This window comes from Narcine bancroftii, chromosome 3, assembly GCF_036971445.1.
Source record: "Narcine bancroftii isolate sNarBan1 chromosome 3, sNarBan1.hap1, whole genome shotgun sequence".
NCBI classification, from domain to species: Eukaryota; Metazoa; Chordata; class Chondrichthyes; order Torpediniformes; family Narcinidae; genus Narcine; species Narcine bancroftii.
Window position 1 is genome coordinate 28015091 of NC_091471.1, and position 18895 is coordinate 28033985.

The window sequence follows — 18895 nt, forward strand, 5'->3', positions numbered from 1 at the left end:
TTGATCTGTATGAATTAAATTTGGTAAATATTGAGCTAGTCTATTTGCTAAAATTTTAGCAATAATTTTATAATCTGCATTCACTAATAATATTGGTCTATAAGATGCAGGCTTAATTCATTCTCTAATGCAATTATTAGTTATACCAAAGAAAGAAAGAGATCCATTGTAATGGGCACTAAACCTACTCCACCTGCTGGACTTTTAAAAAAAAGAGGAGTGAATACCATTGTGATGCTGTTCTGCCATTGGAACTGTATCTCTGTGTATGACTGGCCTGCCTCTTCCCTGTAATTGCTCCCCCTGGAATTCCCCAATAAAGGTGATGATGTTCGAGTCCCTCCCTCAGTACGAATCCTGAAATTAAACCAGCAACAAGAGCATGTGTCCAGTCTTATGGTAATAAATGCTCCAGTCTTTTGGCTTTATTGTTAGTGTATGAACGAGTCAATTAGGTACGATCAAAACAGTGGTTTTCAAACTTTTTCTTTCCTCTCACATACCACCTTAAGTAATCCCTTACTAATCACAGAGCAACTATGTAAGGATGATTTCAGTTGTTACACTTGCTCCTGAGTGAAGATGAGACTAAAGTATATTATGCATTTGGTGAAGGCTTTGTCAGATGGCCATGTGCTCACTTACTCCTGCCAAACAGAAGGTCCTATTCCTAAGTGAGCTTTGAGCAGCCTCTGGTGGCCACGGACTGAGAGGGCAATAGCCCTGCATCCCACCAAGGACAGGGGAACTTACCAAAGACAAGTGAAGTAAAACACAAACATCTGCAGATTCAACTGTGGTTGAATTAAACACATCACTGGAGAAACTCAGCAGGTCAAACAGTGTCCTTTCAGTAGCAAAGATAAAGATACAGAACCAATGTTCTGGGCTTGAGCCCTTCATCAAGGTCTGGACAAAAGCATTGTTTATGTATCTTTATCTTTGCTACATATACATTTCTTGACCAGCTGAATTTCTCCAAGTGAAGAGCAAATGCAGAACTTCTCTTCGCTTTTCTGATGAATTCCACACAAACCTAACTTATTGGATTCCATGCCTGCCATACCAGTTCCCTATCTTTGAACTTTTAATGATTAAATTTGTTAACTTGATATGCCTCTTATGAATGGGAAGTAAAGAGAGCTCACAGCATGAAATGTAAACAGCATAAAGTGGAAATTCTGCTCTCCTGATTTCAAAAGAATTGATAAAACAGTATAACTGCCCAGTGGCAGCTTGAAGATTTTATAATTCACTATTAGTCTGCCACCTAGTGAGTTTTATCAGCAGTTTCCACTCTCCGTTTCCATAATTCCTTTATGTAAAGTACTATGCTTCAACAAGGTGTCACTATAATACATAGAGAGTTAGAAGAACTTGACAAAACACTGTTCATTGAGCGCCAACAGAGGTGAAGAAATTATTTCATTGGTACCCAACCCTGCTCGACAAGTGATCTGTGCAAATTTCAACCAGTCACCCTCCCTGAGCCCCCTCCAACCAAATTTCACATCTGCAAACAGTTGGCAAGTTAAAAGTGTGTTGAAAACTAATACAAAAAGTCATGGGAGAAATGGGAAGGAGCAGAAAGAGGATAATCTGTTTGTGAGCTGAACTTCAGTGGAGGCAATCATGGCTTTCAGAATGAAACTGAACAGGGGTTTGAGTGAAACATTTCCAGGGTTCCAAAGACAGCTGAGGGGTTGCTCGACAAAGGTCCAGTATTGATTCAATGGATTGAACAGCCTCCTTCTGACCTCTAGTAAATGTAACATGTGATGTTACCTACTTAAGGGATTATATTTTGTCTCCACAATGAGGTAGGGGTTTGACTACATGCCCAGAGTAAACAGTACAACTTGTTATACATCTTATTTTCATTGATTTCAAAGGAAATAAAATTTGTGAGTCGATGCTTCTAAGGTCCAGTAGATTGTCAGTTAATGCTTGGTTGACAAGTTAATGACATTGGTAATGATTTTTATTTTCCTAGTGGCCATGAGAAAGCTGCTGTCTTCAATTTTTGCAGACAACTCACTCGGGCTGGACAAGTTGGCATCCCAGGGTAGTTCTACCTGCCTGCATTTGGCCCATTGTCTTGAGTAAACTTATACCTCTCACTTTGTTCGTTTTAGATTGGTCACAGTGTTTGAGCTACCGACAGAAAATAGACTCACACACCGAGAGCAGTTCAGATTATACAAATGTTTATTACAAATTCAAAAGCTGATTTCACACTACAATATGCAAGCCCTTCCCAACTATGCTTGGACTGGTCCCAACTGCCGAAGCGAGGGAAAGACTGCACACTTGTAGTAGGTTGTCAGGGCGCCGGTAGCAGCTTCTCCACCTCCCCTGAACGGGACGTTGGCTGGACTAGAAGTTCTTCTTCTTCTTCTTGCTGAGAGATGTTGCCACCTCTTGGAGAGTCTCAAACTTCAGCAGCGGGACCATGGCTTATATTACCCAAAAACTGCTTACCCAAGCACCTATTCCCAGCACAGCAAGAAAGATAAGTGAGCAAGCTAGCATGTTAGGCTTCTAACGAATAACATAATTTTAAGCTTATCACTTTGAATACAATGGTTTATTTTGCATCAAGGCTAGGCTTTTGACAGTCTGTGACAAAAACAAGCAGGAAGATTAAATGTTCTTGGTACACGATGTCCTTTCTTCAGATAACAGCATCTCTGGCCCCTCAGTGGAATTTAGCTTATGTTTGCTGATTCTAAAACACAAGCAGGTTCTCAGCCTTGCAGAACCCAGAGCTGCAAATTAAAAAAGCAGGTTAGAATCTTCCATTACACCCATATACTTCTTTGGGTTTATTTGATGTATCTCCTAACAATTTGCTGCGTTAAAAACATTCACCTCTGTTCTGGTTTTTTCTGGAACACTTTAAGCCACTTTTTCCTGTGGAAAGTTTCACCTTATCTCTGGCATTTACAACAGGATCTCACCCACCAGACATATTTTTCCTCCTCCTCCCCTCTCGGCCTTCCGCAGGGACCGCCCCTCCGTGATCCCCTTGTGCACTCATCCCTCCCCACCCATAGCACCCCCTGCACCTTCCCCTGTGCCCGCAGGAGATACAATATTGGCGCCCACACTTCCTCCCTCACCATGGTCTGTGGCCCCAAACGGGCCTTTCACAAGAAGCAACACTTTGTGGAATTCTCTACATTGGAGGGATCGGTCGCAGTCTGGGAGATCGCTTCGCTCAGCACTTCTGCTTCATTCGCAACTACACTGCCAATGGCCAACCATTTCAATTCCGGATCATAGTCCCTTGCTCACATGTCTGTCCATGGCCTTATGTACTGTGCCACCCTGACCACCCATTGATTGGAGGAAGAACACCTTATTTTCTGTTTGGGCACTCTCCAGCTAGATGGCATTAACATTGACTTTACTTCCTTCCTCTAAACCTGCTTGCCTTTTATATCCCCACCCCCTTTTCCTGTTCCTCTACCCACCCAATCAACCCTCCTTCCCCTCATTGCTGCTGACCCCTCCCTCCTTTCTCCACCTATCATCTCTTGTCTTTGCCACTCCCCTCTCTCTTTTGTTTGGACTCTTGCAGAATTTTATCAAGCCCAAAACATCAGTTCTATATCTTTGCCTTTGCTACATAAAGGACACTGTTTGACCTGTTGAGCTTCTCCAGCATTGCGTGTTTTTACTTCAACCACAGTGTCTACAGAATTTTGTCATTCATTTTTAAACAAATTGTGCAATACAGAGAGAACAAAAAAAATGATTAAAATGCACAAGTAAGTGTCCTTAAATGAGTCTCTGATTGAGTTTGTCATTGAGGAGTCTGACGGTGGAGGGGTAGCAGCTGTTCCTGAACATGGTGGTGCAAGTCTTGTGGCAACGATTCCTCTTTCCTGATGGGAGCAGCAAGTGAGGGCTATTGCTGCCGCTCTCAAACAGCAGCGTTCCTTGTAGATGTACTCAATAGTGGGGAGGGTTTTGTCTGTGATGTCCTGGATTGTGTCCAATACATTTTGGAGGTATTGGTGTTGCCAGATCAGACCATGTTGTAGCTGGTCAGCACACTTTCCACTACACCTCTGTAGAAATTTGCCAGGGTTTATGGTGCAAACTCCTCTGCAAACTCCTGAGGAAGTAGAGGCGCTGACATGCTTTCTTTCTGATGCCATTGGTGTGTTGGGTCCAACACACTCTATCATTTATCAAAACTTTTAAAACATTTAAAAGTACTACATTTCAGCTTACTCACTTGAATTATTGGTATAAAGCAGAAATAAATGATGTTTAAAATATATTGAAAAAAGATGAGGCCATTCATATTCAAGTTCAAGTATATGATTATTGTCATATGTATCAAGGTGCAGTGAGAAAGTTTGGTTTGTGAGTAGTCCAGTTAGACATCCCATGCGTAGTACAGCAAGTAAGGCACTAGTTAAAAGTGCAGATTTACAGAGCGAGACCAGTTGATACGAAGCAAAGGTAACACAATCTGACTATTGTAAGGTTCATTCAGCAATCTGATCATAGCAAGAAAGTAACTGTCCTTAAACTTGGTCTCACACTCGTGATTATTCTTCCCAATGGGAGGGGGAGTGAAGAGTGTGTGACTGAGCATTTTAATATGTGTGAATGTTGCCATGGCTTTGCTTCAAGCACTACAAGGTTCAGAAACTCTTGCTATAAAAAGGAGCAAGAAGCCTCTTTAGTTCAGTCATCGTCAAACCATAGGTATTAATTAGTTTAGTTTGGCTGCCTTGTTTTCCCACTTCTTTTCTGTTCTTGTGTGGTGAAATCAAACATGTGCAGGGATGAAAAATGGGTGCTCAATTATATACACAGGAAAAACTCACCAATTCTAGTAGAGTTTTGAAAAAGGTGTCTGTAAGGATAACGAGGTTCCCATGGATTTGAGGGGAGTTCATGTGACTGCACTGCTTTAAATGGGGGGAAAGAGGAAATAAGGAACTGCCAGCCTGTTGGCCTAACACCAGTTCTGGGGTAAAACTGATGTTTATGTTGAAAAATAATGGGATTGGGTGTAGTCAGCATGGATTTATGAAAGTAATCATGTTTGACTAATCCGTCGGAGTTCTTTCAGAATGTGACTACCTCAATAGATCAATGGGAACAAGTAGTGGTAACATATTTAGATATGTGAAAGGCATTCAGTTATGAAGGAGCTTGTTTAAGAAGAGTAGAATTTGGGGGAGGGTAAAATGTTGACAGGGATTGAGAATTGGCTAAAAGACAAAGCAAAGAGTGGGAAAAAAAAACAGGTCCTACTCCGATTTACAGAGCAGCGTGTTTTCACAGGGATTGGTACTTGGGCCACAGCTGTTCACAATCTATGGCAACATTTTGCACATCATATCCAGTGAGGTGGAATTGTTACCAGCAAATGAGAGCATGGCAGAGATAATATTATGTGGAAAATGTGAGCTCATGTAGTTCAGTGCACAAAACAGAAAGGTTGTTTTTTTAATTGTGAGGGATCGGGTTATGTTGAAAGTTAATGAAACCCAACATACAGTTGCAGCAAGTTATTAGGAAGAAAATTTTTTTTTGTGGCCTTGGTTGCAAGAGGATTTGATGTAGAGGCTCACACCCACCAAAGAGGTTGACTCTTAAATCCCCTGAAATGGCCCATCAAACTGGAGAGCTCAAGCCAATTAAAAAAGGGCACTGCTGATGTCCAGATCATGAAATATGAACAAGAAAAACTTTTTGGACCATTGTATATCTTAACAGTAAGACAAAGGTTGTTAGATTATGTTCACCTCTTTCAGTGGAGCAAGAAGGAAAGCCATTGCCACGTTCCATCCTCAAAACCAGCTTCCCCCCCCCCACCCCCACCCCCCAATTATCTCCCACTGTCTCATGGCCCTACAGATCATCCCTGCATGGGACCTCCAGCTGCACTGCTCCCAGAATGTCCCTGAAGGCACATGCCAGTGGCTCAAATTTATTTTTCCTCACACAGCGAGGTATCTGCAGAATTACAACCTCAATGCCTTTTGTTTCTTCTTGATGCCACTATTTCAATGGTCTCCTGGCTGGCATCACACTTAAAATTGAGCTCACCCAGAGTTTTGCTCCCTTTGAATGAACTTTCACTAGGTTTTAATTATCCAAAAATCTATTTCGATTCATCTGTCAACAATGCCTTCATTTTAATGTTCCCACCTTTCTTTCCAAATTCCTCCAAGACATCAACCCTCACTGCTTCGAAAATCTTCAAATTCCTACCAATTCTCTGCTTTTCTGATTTAATGACTCATAGAACATAGATCAGACCAGGCCTTTCGGCCCATGATGTTGTGCCCCCTACATAAACATACTCCACCACAATTTTCCCTACCTCACACTCATAACCCTCTATTATTCTTCCATCCATGTGCCTTTCTAAATCTTTTGAATGACCCAGTTGTACCAGATTTCACCACCATCCCTGGCAATGCATTCCAGGCATCCAACTCCAGGCTCATGCAAAGCTGGTAATAGACCCAGGCCAGATGGGAAATGTAGGCCCCATTTCAAACTGCTCATTAAGTAATTTTGTGATCAGTGCTAAATACATCTGATTTATATATGGGTATGTACATGTACATGTAGTGTACATGATGTACTTACATGTAATAGAACAGAATAAAAGAACTAGAATGATTTATAAAAAAGTTCATGGCAAGCGATTTTATTTAAAATTTATATAAGACAATAGAGTACAGTAAATACAATAGTACATTCATGTTTATTCTGTATTTGGAATTTCAGATCAGAAATGGTTATCATTTCTTCATATTCACAAATGCTTTACATCAGGGGTTCCCAACCTTTTCGTTCCTCTGTACCCCTTGGGCATTTTTATAGGTTCCCGTGTATCCCTAAAAATTAAGGATAAAAACAATTACATTGTGCAATCTGACTGCAGATTACAACACCATGTATTGTACAGTAGTTGATATTCTCTCAGACACAATGTAACCCCTGAAAAATGCAAATGTACCACTGGGGATACATGTACACCAGGTTTGGAACCCCTGCTTTAGATGGTTTTCTTTGGGCAAATTCATCAATTACACCAGAAAAATTGAGCAACTTTTCCTTGTCACTGTTGATGTTCAAAATTGCTAATCCATTCAAACCATTGTGGACCAAAGTCTGACTTAATTTGTTTTAAGGACACTGAAACTCCTCTCACTAGAGGCCACTGTTGCCGGCAATGACAGAAAAATGCGCAATGTGATTAGGACATTTGGGAAAACATTGCCTAATCTCAAGTTCGAAACTTGACCATAAATTTTCCTCGGTAACACAGCATCGAGTTTAAAAATCACATCAAAAATTATTTTAAGAAGAAGCATTTCACTCTGAATATCGCTTGAAATATGACTTGGGTATTGTAGCTGAAACTGATTAGCTTTTTGTAACACTCATTCTCATCTAACTACTTAAAGTACCATAAAAAAAATCAAAAAGTTGACAAATATCCCTGACTGTAGAAAAATGATGTGAAAGGACATCGATAACTAAGTCAATTATGTTGAACATTCACCCTGAAGTAATTTTCAGAATCCTTTTGATTTGGGTATGACTGTGAGTAGCAAAACTATTGGACACACCAATTTTGATTGACACATGCCATACTTCTTCAAGTAGATCATTCCATTTCTCCTGTTCCATCAGCCATCACGTCCATGACAACCATTAAATATTTACCTGTATTGATCCCATCTACCATTATCTATAGCCTTCACTGTTCTGGTGATTCAACTGCTCATCAAGATATTTCTTAAATGTTGTGAGAGCTTTTGCTTTCACCACCCATACTGGTAGGTGTCGTGTGTGAAAGAGGGATGGCCTCCCTGTCTGTATTGTGGGTGGTCACATGTTCTCCCCCTCTGAAAATTATTTGGAAGTCACATCACCTGTCAGTCATGGTTGGGCTCCGGTCACTAATTAGTGCACACCTTGCCATTGGCTAATTCAAATCACCTAGCATCCTTATTGGCTGGACACACAGATTAGCCCTGCATTGAACAAGAGAGCACAGCACATTCTCTCTCTCTCTGCCTCATAGCCTGAGCTCTGAACATCGGTCCATACCAGGTCACTACTGTGAATGTCAATTGGAAGGGTCACAGATAAGGTGTGCACTGCACTGAAGCTGAGCCATAGTATTGAAATAGTAGCAATTCTTGCAGTAGAGTTGTGCTGCCACTGATCAGGCATCTGGGAGAATATGTAGAATGCCTGCTTATATTGTTGTTTACATGAATTAGCAATTGTGTACCATTTTAATGTTCTCCCGTTTGTTTCCCATGCTCTTTTATAAATTGTGTGGGTGTGTTAATAAAAGTTAGATGTGATTATAACTCTTGTGTCTAGACTTGTCTCTCTGTGAACCCACCAAACATGATGCGCTTCTCAACCATCCCACCAAACATGATACGCTTCTCAACCATTCTAAATCAATGTCATCTAGTCTTAGACACATCTGCTCTAGGGAAAGGTTTCTTATTATCTACCCTCATCATTTTTCACATATCTCTTTCAAGTCTAGTTATCCTGTCTCTCATGTAATGACATGGTTAGCATAGGGGTTAGTGCAAAGCTATTACAACACTAGAAACCCGGGTTCGAATCAGGTGCTGTCTGTAGGGATTTTGTATGTTCACTTCAGTGGCGGATTAACCATTAGGCTGAGCAGCTTAAGCCTAGGGCCTAGAAGGGAGGGAGGTCCATTAGGAGTGGGGATATCGGGTTCCCAGCAGGAGTGGGGACATCAATTCTACAATTCTTCTGACCCCAAAATTTCAATTGACCCCCTGGTGTTATATTCATGTAAAGAACAATATAAGCAGGCGTTCTACATATTCTCCCAGATGCCTGATCAGTGGGAGCACAACTCTTGGAAAATTCCCATCAACTCCCAGGGGTTGATAATGACCACTTTGTAGATTCCTCATGTAAGTTGTTTAACATAACATCACTTTATTCTATTTAACAAAGGGTGGGGCAGGGGGGACAAGGTCAAGAGAAGCCTTACTAAAGTTCAGCCTAGAGCCCTGGGTGGTAGTTAAGCCGCCACTGGTTCTCCCCATGGCTGCGAGGGTTTTCTCTACATCCTCTGGTTTCCTCTCACGCTCCATTTGAGCAGTGCAGGTTTGTGGGCCAAAAGGGCCTGTTACTGAGATGTATCTCTAAATTAAAATTAAAATTAAATCACTGGAACATTCCATCCCAGGCAACAACCTGATAAATTTCCTCTGCTTCTTCTCCAAAGAAATCAAACCCAGATATTGCTTAAATGTTGTGAGAATACCTGACTCCAAACTGCCAGGGAGGGTAGACGTGCAGGAACTGGACATCTACTAGTGATGGCTGCATGGACCACAGCTGAGGGAAACTGCATTGGCTGTCCCCTCCCACAAATCCACCCATGCTTCCTCTCCCTTTCTTCACCTCTTCCATTCCCCCCATATTTGTTGCCAAGGTTCGACACCCTCCTATCTGGTTCCATCAGTCCAGCATCCACATACTTATTCATCTGGGTTTCTTCTCCCTTGCTTCGTCTTTTCTATCCCCTTCCCCATCTAGTTCCATCTTCCCAACATTCCTCCCTTATCTGGTTTCACCTATCATCTACCAGCCTCTGTCTTTACCTTCCCACACCTGATTCTGTCAGCCTAATTTTTCACCTTATCTGTTTCCACCTATCACTTACCAGGCTCTGCCTCAAAATCCACTCCTCCCCCACCTGGTTCTGCCTGCTCTCCTCCCCTTCACTTGATTCCTCTGATCATCGACCACCCTCTGTCTCATCCCCTCAGTTCACTTCTACCTACTGGCTATCTTCCCTCTACTGTCTCGGTCCTGGTACAAGGTCTTGTCTTGAAGCATTAAGAATCCCATTGCCTCCACGCTAAGATTGTTTCAAGCTCCAGATTCCAGCATCATCGGTCTCTAGCATCTCCAAGGCTTAAAACCTCTGTGGACCCCCAGCAATGCCCTCCTTTGCCTCCCATATAATTTTGCAATACAGTTAATCAGATCCTGAGGAACTATTCAATTTTAATCCTGATAGGCTTCCTATTATCTCTTCCAATGCAATATTCTTCTTCTTTGTGAATATAGATGAGCAATAATCAGGACAACAGATGCCGATTGCTATTCTATTTGATTTGTCACCCAGATTCAAGGGCAGATTCTTTCCCACTGTTATCAGACAAATTAACCTCTCATCAGGAAAAGATGATTGCCTTGCACTAATTGAACTTTTCTCTATTCCATGCACTTTCTCTTTGTAGCAATCTATTATTTACTGTGTTAGTTGATCTTCTTTTTCATTGGTGTCCTCTGACCTGTACTCTGTAAAGTGAGCTCTTTATACAGCAGTGTGAAAGTTAGACTGCAGAACCCTTCTCAATATATTAGATACTTTGTGATAAATAAACAAACTTAAACTTAACACTGGACCCTGGACTTTTGTTTTATTACTGCCATACTTTCTGCACTCATGTATAGGCTGACTTGCATGGATATCACAAAAAAAAAGCTTTTAGCTGCATTTTGGTGTATGCAACAATAAACATTTCCATTCATTTCAAAACATGCCAAACTATTCTCATTTTTATACCCAACTGTTCTTCATAGAAAACGGGCAAAATGATTTCAAACCGTTGGTAGCTGTCTTCAAGGATGTTCTACAAGGAGCAGGACAGAAGGATCACATTTGGAATCATGGGGGAGGGCTCCATTGTGTGGGGAGGCTCTTGCACTCTCCTGCCTTCTCGATACGAAGACATAGGTAGAAATCGTCCGTCAACATTTTGGATGAGGACCCTTTATTGTGACCCAATCCGAAACGTTGTCGGACCATTTCTACCCGTGGACGCTTCCTACCTCATTGAGTTCCTCCAACAGTTCATTGTTTGCCCAAGATTCCAGCATCTGGAGTCTTTGTGCGTGCCTCTAGTATGGGATAGGAGCTGGGGTACCTTGAAGGAGGAGAACTCCACTCCCTGGGATGTGTAGATAAAAATGATCTCTGTGAATTTTGCCACTGTACAAGTATCTCTCCGGAATGATCATGAAGGCAGCCCAGCTAAAACTGAATGAAAAATGAAGGTACATCAAGTTCTTGCCATGGGTTCTGTTGCATGGGCTTCTAAGTACAAACACCCTGATCCCAGAAGTAGCAATTTTATTCTAAATTCCAAAACCAAAAATTAATACATTTATCAGAGGACAGCTTTTCTGGATACATTGTTTTAACTGTTCAGAGAACACATCAACAGAAGAATCACCAGGAACCTCTAGTGCAGTTGGAACCTGAATGTTCACACAGACAAAATAGTCTTCGAGAGTCATGTCGAACAATCCACTTGATTCTTCAATGAGTTGCGCCAAGCACAACGAAGAGTTCAAGCTTTACTGCCAGGATGACCAAGTTCCTATATGCATCATCTGTATTGTGGCTGGTCGCCATAAAACCCTCACGGTGGTTACGTTGAATGAGATGCTGAAACAGAGTCAGGTAAAGACTACCCGCTGAACCATTTCTTCTACTCCCGGTCATTTCGACTTGCCCGACTTACACTGTCACCTTACTCAACACGTGGTTTCTCGGGTGTAGTCGGTGCAGGTTGTGATTGCCTTCTCACCGAGGATTTTGTGGGTGGCTGCCCACCCCTTGCAGTCTGTCACCTCAGGCTTCTGCAGCCGAACTCACCGCTCGATCCAGAAAGGGCCAGATGCATTCAGTACCAGGCTTCACATGGATGTCTGGGATATGAACTGTGACCCCATTCAACCGTGTAGTCGCCGATCCTGTGAAAAAAAATGTGAGAACAAACAAGTGCTGTATTTTCCTTTTAAGTTTATTTTTTACCTTTAATATTAAAGTATTTTTAGTTTCATGCCCATTAGTAAGTATAAAACAGAATGCTGGTAGAACTCAGCAGGTTACACAGACACCTTTTGCTTTAATAAATGCTGAGTTCTTCTCGTATTCTGTTTTTTGTTGCCAATTCCTGAAACAGCAGCCTCTTTTGCTCTTGTGTGTTATTTTGCAACAAACATCAGATGGAACTGACTGTCAGTGGCAGCTGGATTTGAGCAGTGTGTTCCACAGTCTCTCCCCACAGGCACCCTAGTGGGGTCAAAACACATCAGCTATAGAGCCGAACGTTGCCTCATTAGGCAATTTGTATCATTTGGGGGAAATGGCATTTCTTTGAGACTCAGTACAGATGTGATGGCTGAATGGCTTCCTTAGGGTCAGCACGATTAGTGTAGCAGTTAGATCCATGCCTTTTCAGCGCTGGCGATCAGGACTGGGGGTTCGAATCCTGCGCTGTCTATAAGGAGTTTGTATATTCTCCAGGTGTCTATGTGGGTTTTCCCCGGGGGCTCAGGTTTCCTCTCACCATTTGAAACATATACAACCATGTTGTATATCAGAAATTAAAAAAAATGAAACAAAGTAAAATGTGGCAGATGAAAATGTTCAAGCATCCCGACTTTAAATTTTTAGATAAATTTTTTTTAGATATACAGCACGATAACAGGCTATTTCAGACCACGAGTCCGTGCTGCACAATTACTGTCAATTAACCCACAGTATGTTTCAAATGGTAGTAGGAAACTGGAGCCCCACGCAGACATGGGGAGAACGTACATATTCCTTAAGTCCTCAATGGTGGAACAGGAGAACGAAAATATGTTGAACTCAATGGCTGTGAAGGTGGATGAAGGCTACAACAAATCCATCATTTCTTATTGTCATGGTTTTTATGCCATTGGAACTAGTTTGTGAAGTATCGTGTGCTTCTTGGAGTGCAACATCAAGTTCGCGTTAAACAAACACCCGCACAGGCGTCTCCGCTCGGTGGGCCACTTTCTGAGATTGGACTCATAAGTCACCTGAGAGCCCATAGGAATGAAGGCCATCATCCTTGACCTCAAGGGATTGACATGACGACGACAACATACACCTTACAGATAGTGCGGGATTCGAACCCCAGGTCCCAATCACTGGGGTGCTGAAAGGCATTGTGCAAACCGCTAAGCCAACGGTGCCGGTTTTGGAAATACTGGTTCTATTTTTTATTGCCCACTGACACAGCCAGCCTTTCCCTTTCCCACTTTCCTTATCACTATCGGAAGCCAATGCAGGTGACCAGGTGACCCGCCCCCTAGAAAAAAGCCTTCATTGCAATTATCCATAATGCAAAGCAGTCAAAAAATGAGAGTCGAAAATGGTTATTTATTTAACTTTTCTCCACATAAATTCTGCGAGATCAAATTTTATTCCTTATCGTTATTTTTTCACTAGGAATTTGTGAATTTTATAAGGATAAAACCCCATTATCGAAAAGGGTCACCTGTACTGATTTTGTCTCCCTTCCCAATTCATCTGATTCTGTCAGCCTCATTTTTCACCTTATCTGTTTCCACCTATCACTTACCAGGCTCTGCCTCAAAATCCACTCCTCCCCCACCTGGTTCTGCCTGCTCTCCTCCCCTTCACTTCCCAATTCATCTGGGACCCCAGATATCCTTAAATTATGTCACGGTTTAAAAAAAAATCAAGATTGCATTTAAGCATCCTTAATAAATCTGCAAAAGGATTTTCTTTTTCATTGAGGAAGCTAAGGTGGAAAGAAGTTACATTTCCCTTGAGAACATAGCTTGTATGATTTGAGTTACAGAATGAACAATGATTGCAATGAACAAGTCCCCAACCATAAACTACCCCAGGACCTGTCTGCACGACTGAGATGTCACTTTCTTTTTTTTCTCCTTGAACTGATTGCAGCTGTGAATAATTATTTATCTACACTTTGATTTGATTATCTCTTTTTCTGTCTGCAAATAAGAATTTTAGAGCATTGGTACATTGTACTTATGTGCATGACATTAACGTCACATTGAACATTGAACATTGAACACTGCACTATTAACTGCACTATTAATGATAACACAAAAGTTGGATTATTGGGTTATTGGGTCTCTGCACTCCTCTCTGAAATTGGATCTTTAACTTCTTCATTAGAAGACCTCAGTCATTACGAATCCTCCTCACCAACAATCAACACAGGGGCACATCAAAGATCCATGCTTAATCTGCTCCTCTACTCACTATACACCCTGACTGTGTGGCTAGGCATAATTCAAATACCACTGACAAATTTGCTGGGGAAAGGTTGCTTTCTTAAGACACTGCCTCTTGTACACATCATCGATGGTGTGAAGACTAATGCCTGTGATGTTGCTTGGCTAAATTAATAACTCTGGAGCCTTTTCCTGTCCTGTGCAATGGCACCTACATACCAGGCAGTGATGCAACCAGTCAGAATACTTTCCATGGTACATCTGCAGAAATTTTCAGGAGTCTTTGGTGACATATCAAATCTGCTCAAACTCCTCACAGAGGGTGATGAATCTTTGTCAAGCTGTCAGTCTTTCGCTGTGCTTAGTCGTCTTTAGTGATATTGGACGTGTATTATCTCCATCACTAAAGACGCTCCCCTTCGCTATAACTGTGAATGCGCCCATTATCATTCATTATTGTACTACTTAGTTTCTACTAATACAAGCCATAATTCCTGGTTAACTACACAGCCTTCGTTATCTTAATTAACTGGCACTTCACAGAGTATAGCTGCTGCCAAGATTTCATCGACATGGAGGTTCCAGGGCTTCAGGGCAGATCTTAGGAGATGCTGACTCCCAGGAGTTTGAAGTTCTATCCCTTTCCACTGCTGACCTTTCAATGAGGACTAGTTTGTGTTGTCTTGATTTCTTCTTCCTGAAGTCCACAATCAGTCCCTTAGTGTTGCTAACATTGTGTGAAAGGCTGTCATTGTGACAGCACTGAAACCAGCTGATCTATCTCACTCCTGTATGGTTCCTCATTGCCATGTGTGATTGTGAGTCATTGCGCAAATTTGTTGATGGCATTTGAATTGTGCCTGACCATGCAGTCGTGGGTGTGGAGCAAGTAGAGCGGAGGGCTAAGCACACATCCTTGAGGTGTGCCTGCGTTGATTGTCAGTGAGGAGGAGATGTTTCTGATTCGTACTGACTGTGCTCTTCTCATGAAGAAGTCAAGGATTCAGTTGCAGAAGGGAGTGCAGTGGCTCAATAAAGTGCTTTTAAAGTGCCCTATTGTAACAGAAAATAGTGAGGGGTGGAAACACCAAGTCTCAAGGCATCCTTCCTTCCTTTGACATAGAGAGATCCTCAGAGATGCTGACACCCAGGAATTTGAAGTTCTTGACCCTCGCCACTTCTGTCCCCTAGACGAGGACTGGTTCAGTTCTCCTGGTTTCCTCCTGAAGTCCACAATCATCTCCTTGGTATTGCTAACATTAAGTGCAAGGTTGTTGTTGTGATGCCACTCAACGAGCTGATCTGTCTCCCTCTTGTTCGCTTCCTCATGGCTATCTGTGATTCTGCTGACGACCGAAAGAAACTTCTTTGACCATGCCTTCCATTCTCTAATTGCAAAGAGAGTAAAGAAAGAATTTTGTAATGAGGAGATTGTGGCTGTTTGCAATAGAAGATACAGAACAATGGTGATGAGAAGCAGTATTTGATCTATGAAGAGATGTGATGAGTATGATGTCAGGATATTGCTCAGTTCAAATCCCAGGTCAAGAAATTTGTGCTCAAGAATCCAATGAAATTGCTTTGCACGTGGATTCAGGTAATCTGTGTAAGACCAACCAAGACTGCAAGTTTATCTTCAATGCTGTGTGAAATTTCCAAACAGCCCCCTGGTTGCAAGGATCCTCCTGACCTCACAGAACAATTTGACTTCTCATCCTGTGTACGGAAAACGATAAGGCTTCCTCCGAGGTTGTCAAAACTGCTATGTTACACTTTAACAATATTGAACAGAAGAAAGCATAATTGAAGGATTTTATTAGTTTTTATTATGATTGAGAAATTGTCCTTTTGAAGGAAAAGCTATAGTTTGACTGACATTAATTCAAACTAAGTTTAAAATTTGTGTGATTTAGTCATTAAAATCAATCAGATGTATTTTATAATTAAAAATAAATAATAAATCCTTTCTTTTTCAATCTTTTTATTATTATTATAATTTATAAACACATACAGTTCAAAGAGATATAAAAAATACATAGTAAGTAATGAATTAATACAGAGATATTAAACAATAATATTACAGAATAAAAATATATCATAAAAATTTTTTTAGATCAGTTTAGGGTGTGAACTATCTCTAAAAAAAAAGATATAATTAATAATAATATATGAAAAAAGAGAAAAAAAAAACCCAAAAAAGAAGAAAAAACAAATCTGAATTAAAAAAAACTTAAAAAAAAAACCTACAGATATAGCTAAACCACGCCAATCACTCCGATCTCATCTTACAGCCCAATTAAATAATAAATCCAAACCTGACTTTAAATCTTTAAAAGTAATGGTATTTTTGCCTCCACCACTAGAAGTTAGAGATGGTGACGCCACAAGTAAAATTTGCCTTTCAAGAAAGGTAAAAGTTTTGACACTTTTCCTGAAAGACAGCCTTGCTTTAACAAATGAGGCAGGGTGAGCCTGCTGGGAGCTAGGGGATGATGGGAGAGGCAGGAGATGAGTCAAGAGTTGTGATTGGCTATGGTGCACACAATTAGCCAGAATATGAATTGGGATTGTGATGCATATGCAGAACGTAGAACAGTATAGCACAGGAACTGCATTGGCCCATGATGTCTGCACTGATCAGGAAGCTAATGTAAACTAGTCCCATCTGCCTCTGCATGGTTCATAATCCTTCTTTGCCTTCATGTTTACGGCGCCTTTCCAAATGCCTCTTAAACAGTGATATTGCATTGGCTTCCACAACTTCCCCTGGAAGTGTCCTCCAGGTGCCTACCATTTGATGCAACATCTTGCCTCGTAAATCTTCTTTAAACAGTTCCCTTCATGTTTTAAATTTATGTCCTCCAGTAATTGACCCACAGTGGGTCAAAGAATCCGACTGTCTGCTTTATTTATGCCTCTTGTAATTTTGTATATTTGTTGCATACAGACAATTGTCCTGAACAAGGGGCCACAGTCCAAGGACAAAGGGGTAATCCATTTAGGACTGAGATGAGACCTTACAAATCTTCATTGGTCACAGCCCTCCAACTAGCCTCAGAATCAAAATCTATCGTCATGAGCATGTCACGAAATTTGTTGTCTTGCGACAGCATTACAAGTGCCATAAATTACATTTAAAAATAGTGGAAAAGAAGAGAAAGTGAGGTAGTCTGTGGGTCATTGATCATTCAGAAATCTGAAGGCTGAGGGGAATAAACTGTTTTTGTACTGCTGGGTGTTTGTCTTTAGGCTCCTGTACCTGGAGCAGTGAGAAAGGGCATGGCATGGATGGTGAGGATAGAGGCTTGAGGATAGAGGCTGCTTTCTTTTTAAAAAAAATATTTTTATTGAGTTTAACATATAATATTAAGGAAAACACATAACAAGTCATCTCATATACATACAAAAAAAATGATGGAACTACATTAGACAGTTCCTTAATCCACTTGAGAAACATGTTATTGAATTAATCTGTGATAACCATTTTAAACCCAGATTTGCCAAATTAATCCAAATAAAAAGAAAAAAAGAAAACAAACAAAAAACCTAGCACCTAAATCTAATCTACCCCCGCCCTCTAATCAAGGGCAACCTTTGTAAAAGGAAATGGAAAGTATGGATCTGATAGCGACCTCCAGACATTGGACAGAGAAACTCCAGAACATTCAAAATTCTTAATACTTCCATTCATGATAATATTCTATGAATGGGCCTCGCATCTTTACAAATTGAAACTTTCTACCTTTAATGTTGTATCTCATTTTCTCCAAGCTTAAATTTGACATTACATCATATAAATATTGTGTAGGTGCAGGTGAAGATCATCTTTACATTTCAAATTGCTTGTCTGGCTGTCATTGTGGTAAAGGGTAAAACTTTCTCCTGAGTTGCAGACAGAAGTATATCTTGTGAAAAACCAAATAAAGCAAATACTGGACATGGTTCCATTTTGATCTTAAAAATCATTGATACCATTTGGAAAACATCTTTCCAAAATCCCTCTAAATTTGGGCACTCCCAAAATACATGGATCAGTGAAGCTTCAAAAATTTAAAACTTCTCACATAGTGAATCAATATCTGCATAAAAATGAGATAATTGAAGCTTGGACAAATGTATTCTTATGTACCACCTTAAATTGTAATAAGAAATCCCTTACACAAAATGAAGAATCATTAATCAAACTGAAAGTAGAGTACTAATCTTCATCTGAAAACGTTATATTCATATCTCATTCCCAGCCATTGAGGCTGATCTTAAATCCAATAAATCACTATAAACATATGATATAGATCCACTGTGAAAAAAACCTTAGGTTAAAAAATGAATCAAGGATATTAATATTTGAGATATGAGGAAAATTAGAAAACTTGGACTGAATGAAATGTCTAACTTGTAAATATCTAAAAAAAAGTCTATTAGAAAGATAGTGTGGTGGCCCGCAATTGCGGAGATTGGGCCGGCACATCGCAAGACAGCAGACGCAGACAAGATCATTAAAGTGACAATGAACCGGCAGGGGTAGAAGCTGGGACAGCATCAGACCAACAGCCCTAAATTGGCATTGGTCAATCTGCCCAGCTAACTCAGCAGAAACAGACTGGAGAAGAAGGATATTCTTATGCATGGATGTTCCCGCCCGTTATTGCTATTCATATGGATGACTCAGTCAATCAGCAAAAGTGGTGGGAACTTGAACAGTATAAAAGCAGTCTTTTCAGCCCTATTAAAGGAGTGATCTTAATCTGCCACACTATGTGTGTGTGTTTCTTTTGTAGCAGCC

At 40.8% G+C, this 18895-nt stretch overlaps 1 protein-coding gene and 1 long non-coding RNA gene across 4 annotated transcripts in view; one reads left to right on the top strand and one right to left on the bottom strand.

The window, feature by feature from the left end:
- Positions 1-2190: 2190 nt before the first annotated feature.
- Positions 2191-3352, bottom strand: LOC138756078 (uncharacterized). The gene is made up of 2 exons (XR_011352724.1): positions 3123-3352; positions 2191-2768 (listed from the first exon to the last, which is right to left on the bottom strand). It is a non-coding gene; the product is annotated as an uncharacterized lncRNA (long non-coding RNA).
- Positions 3353-11258: 7906 nt separating this feature from the next.
- Positions 11259-18895, top strand: part of LOC138757042 (E3 ubiquitin-protein ligase TRIM39-like) — an 87111-nt gene continuing 79474 nt past the window's right edge. The window contains exon 1 of one of the 3 annotated variants that reach the window (XM_069923673.1): positions 11259-11533. In XM_069923673.1, coding sequence (XP_069779774.1) covers positions 11366-11533 — 168 coding nt within the window. In that variant the 5' untranslated portion in view covers positions 11259-11365. The remainder of the gene's footprint in view (positions 11534-18895) is intronic. The other 2 variants (XM_069923671.1, XM_069923672.1) reach the window with 2 other exon arrangements.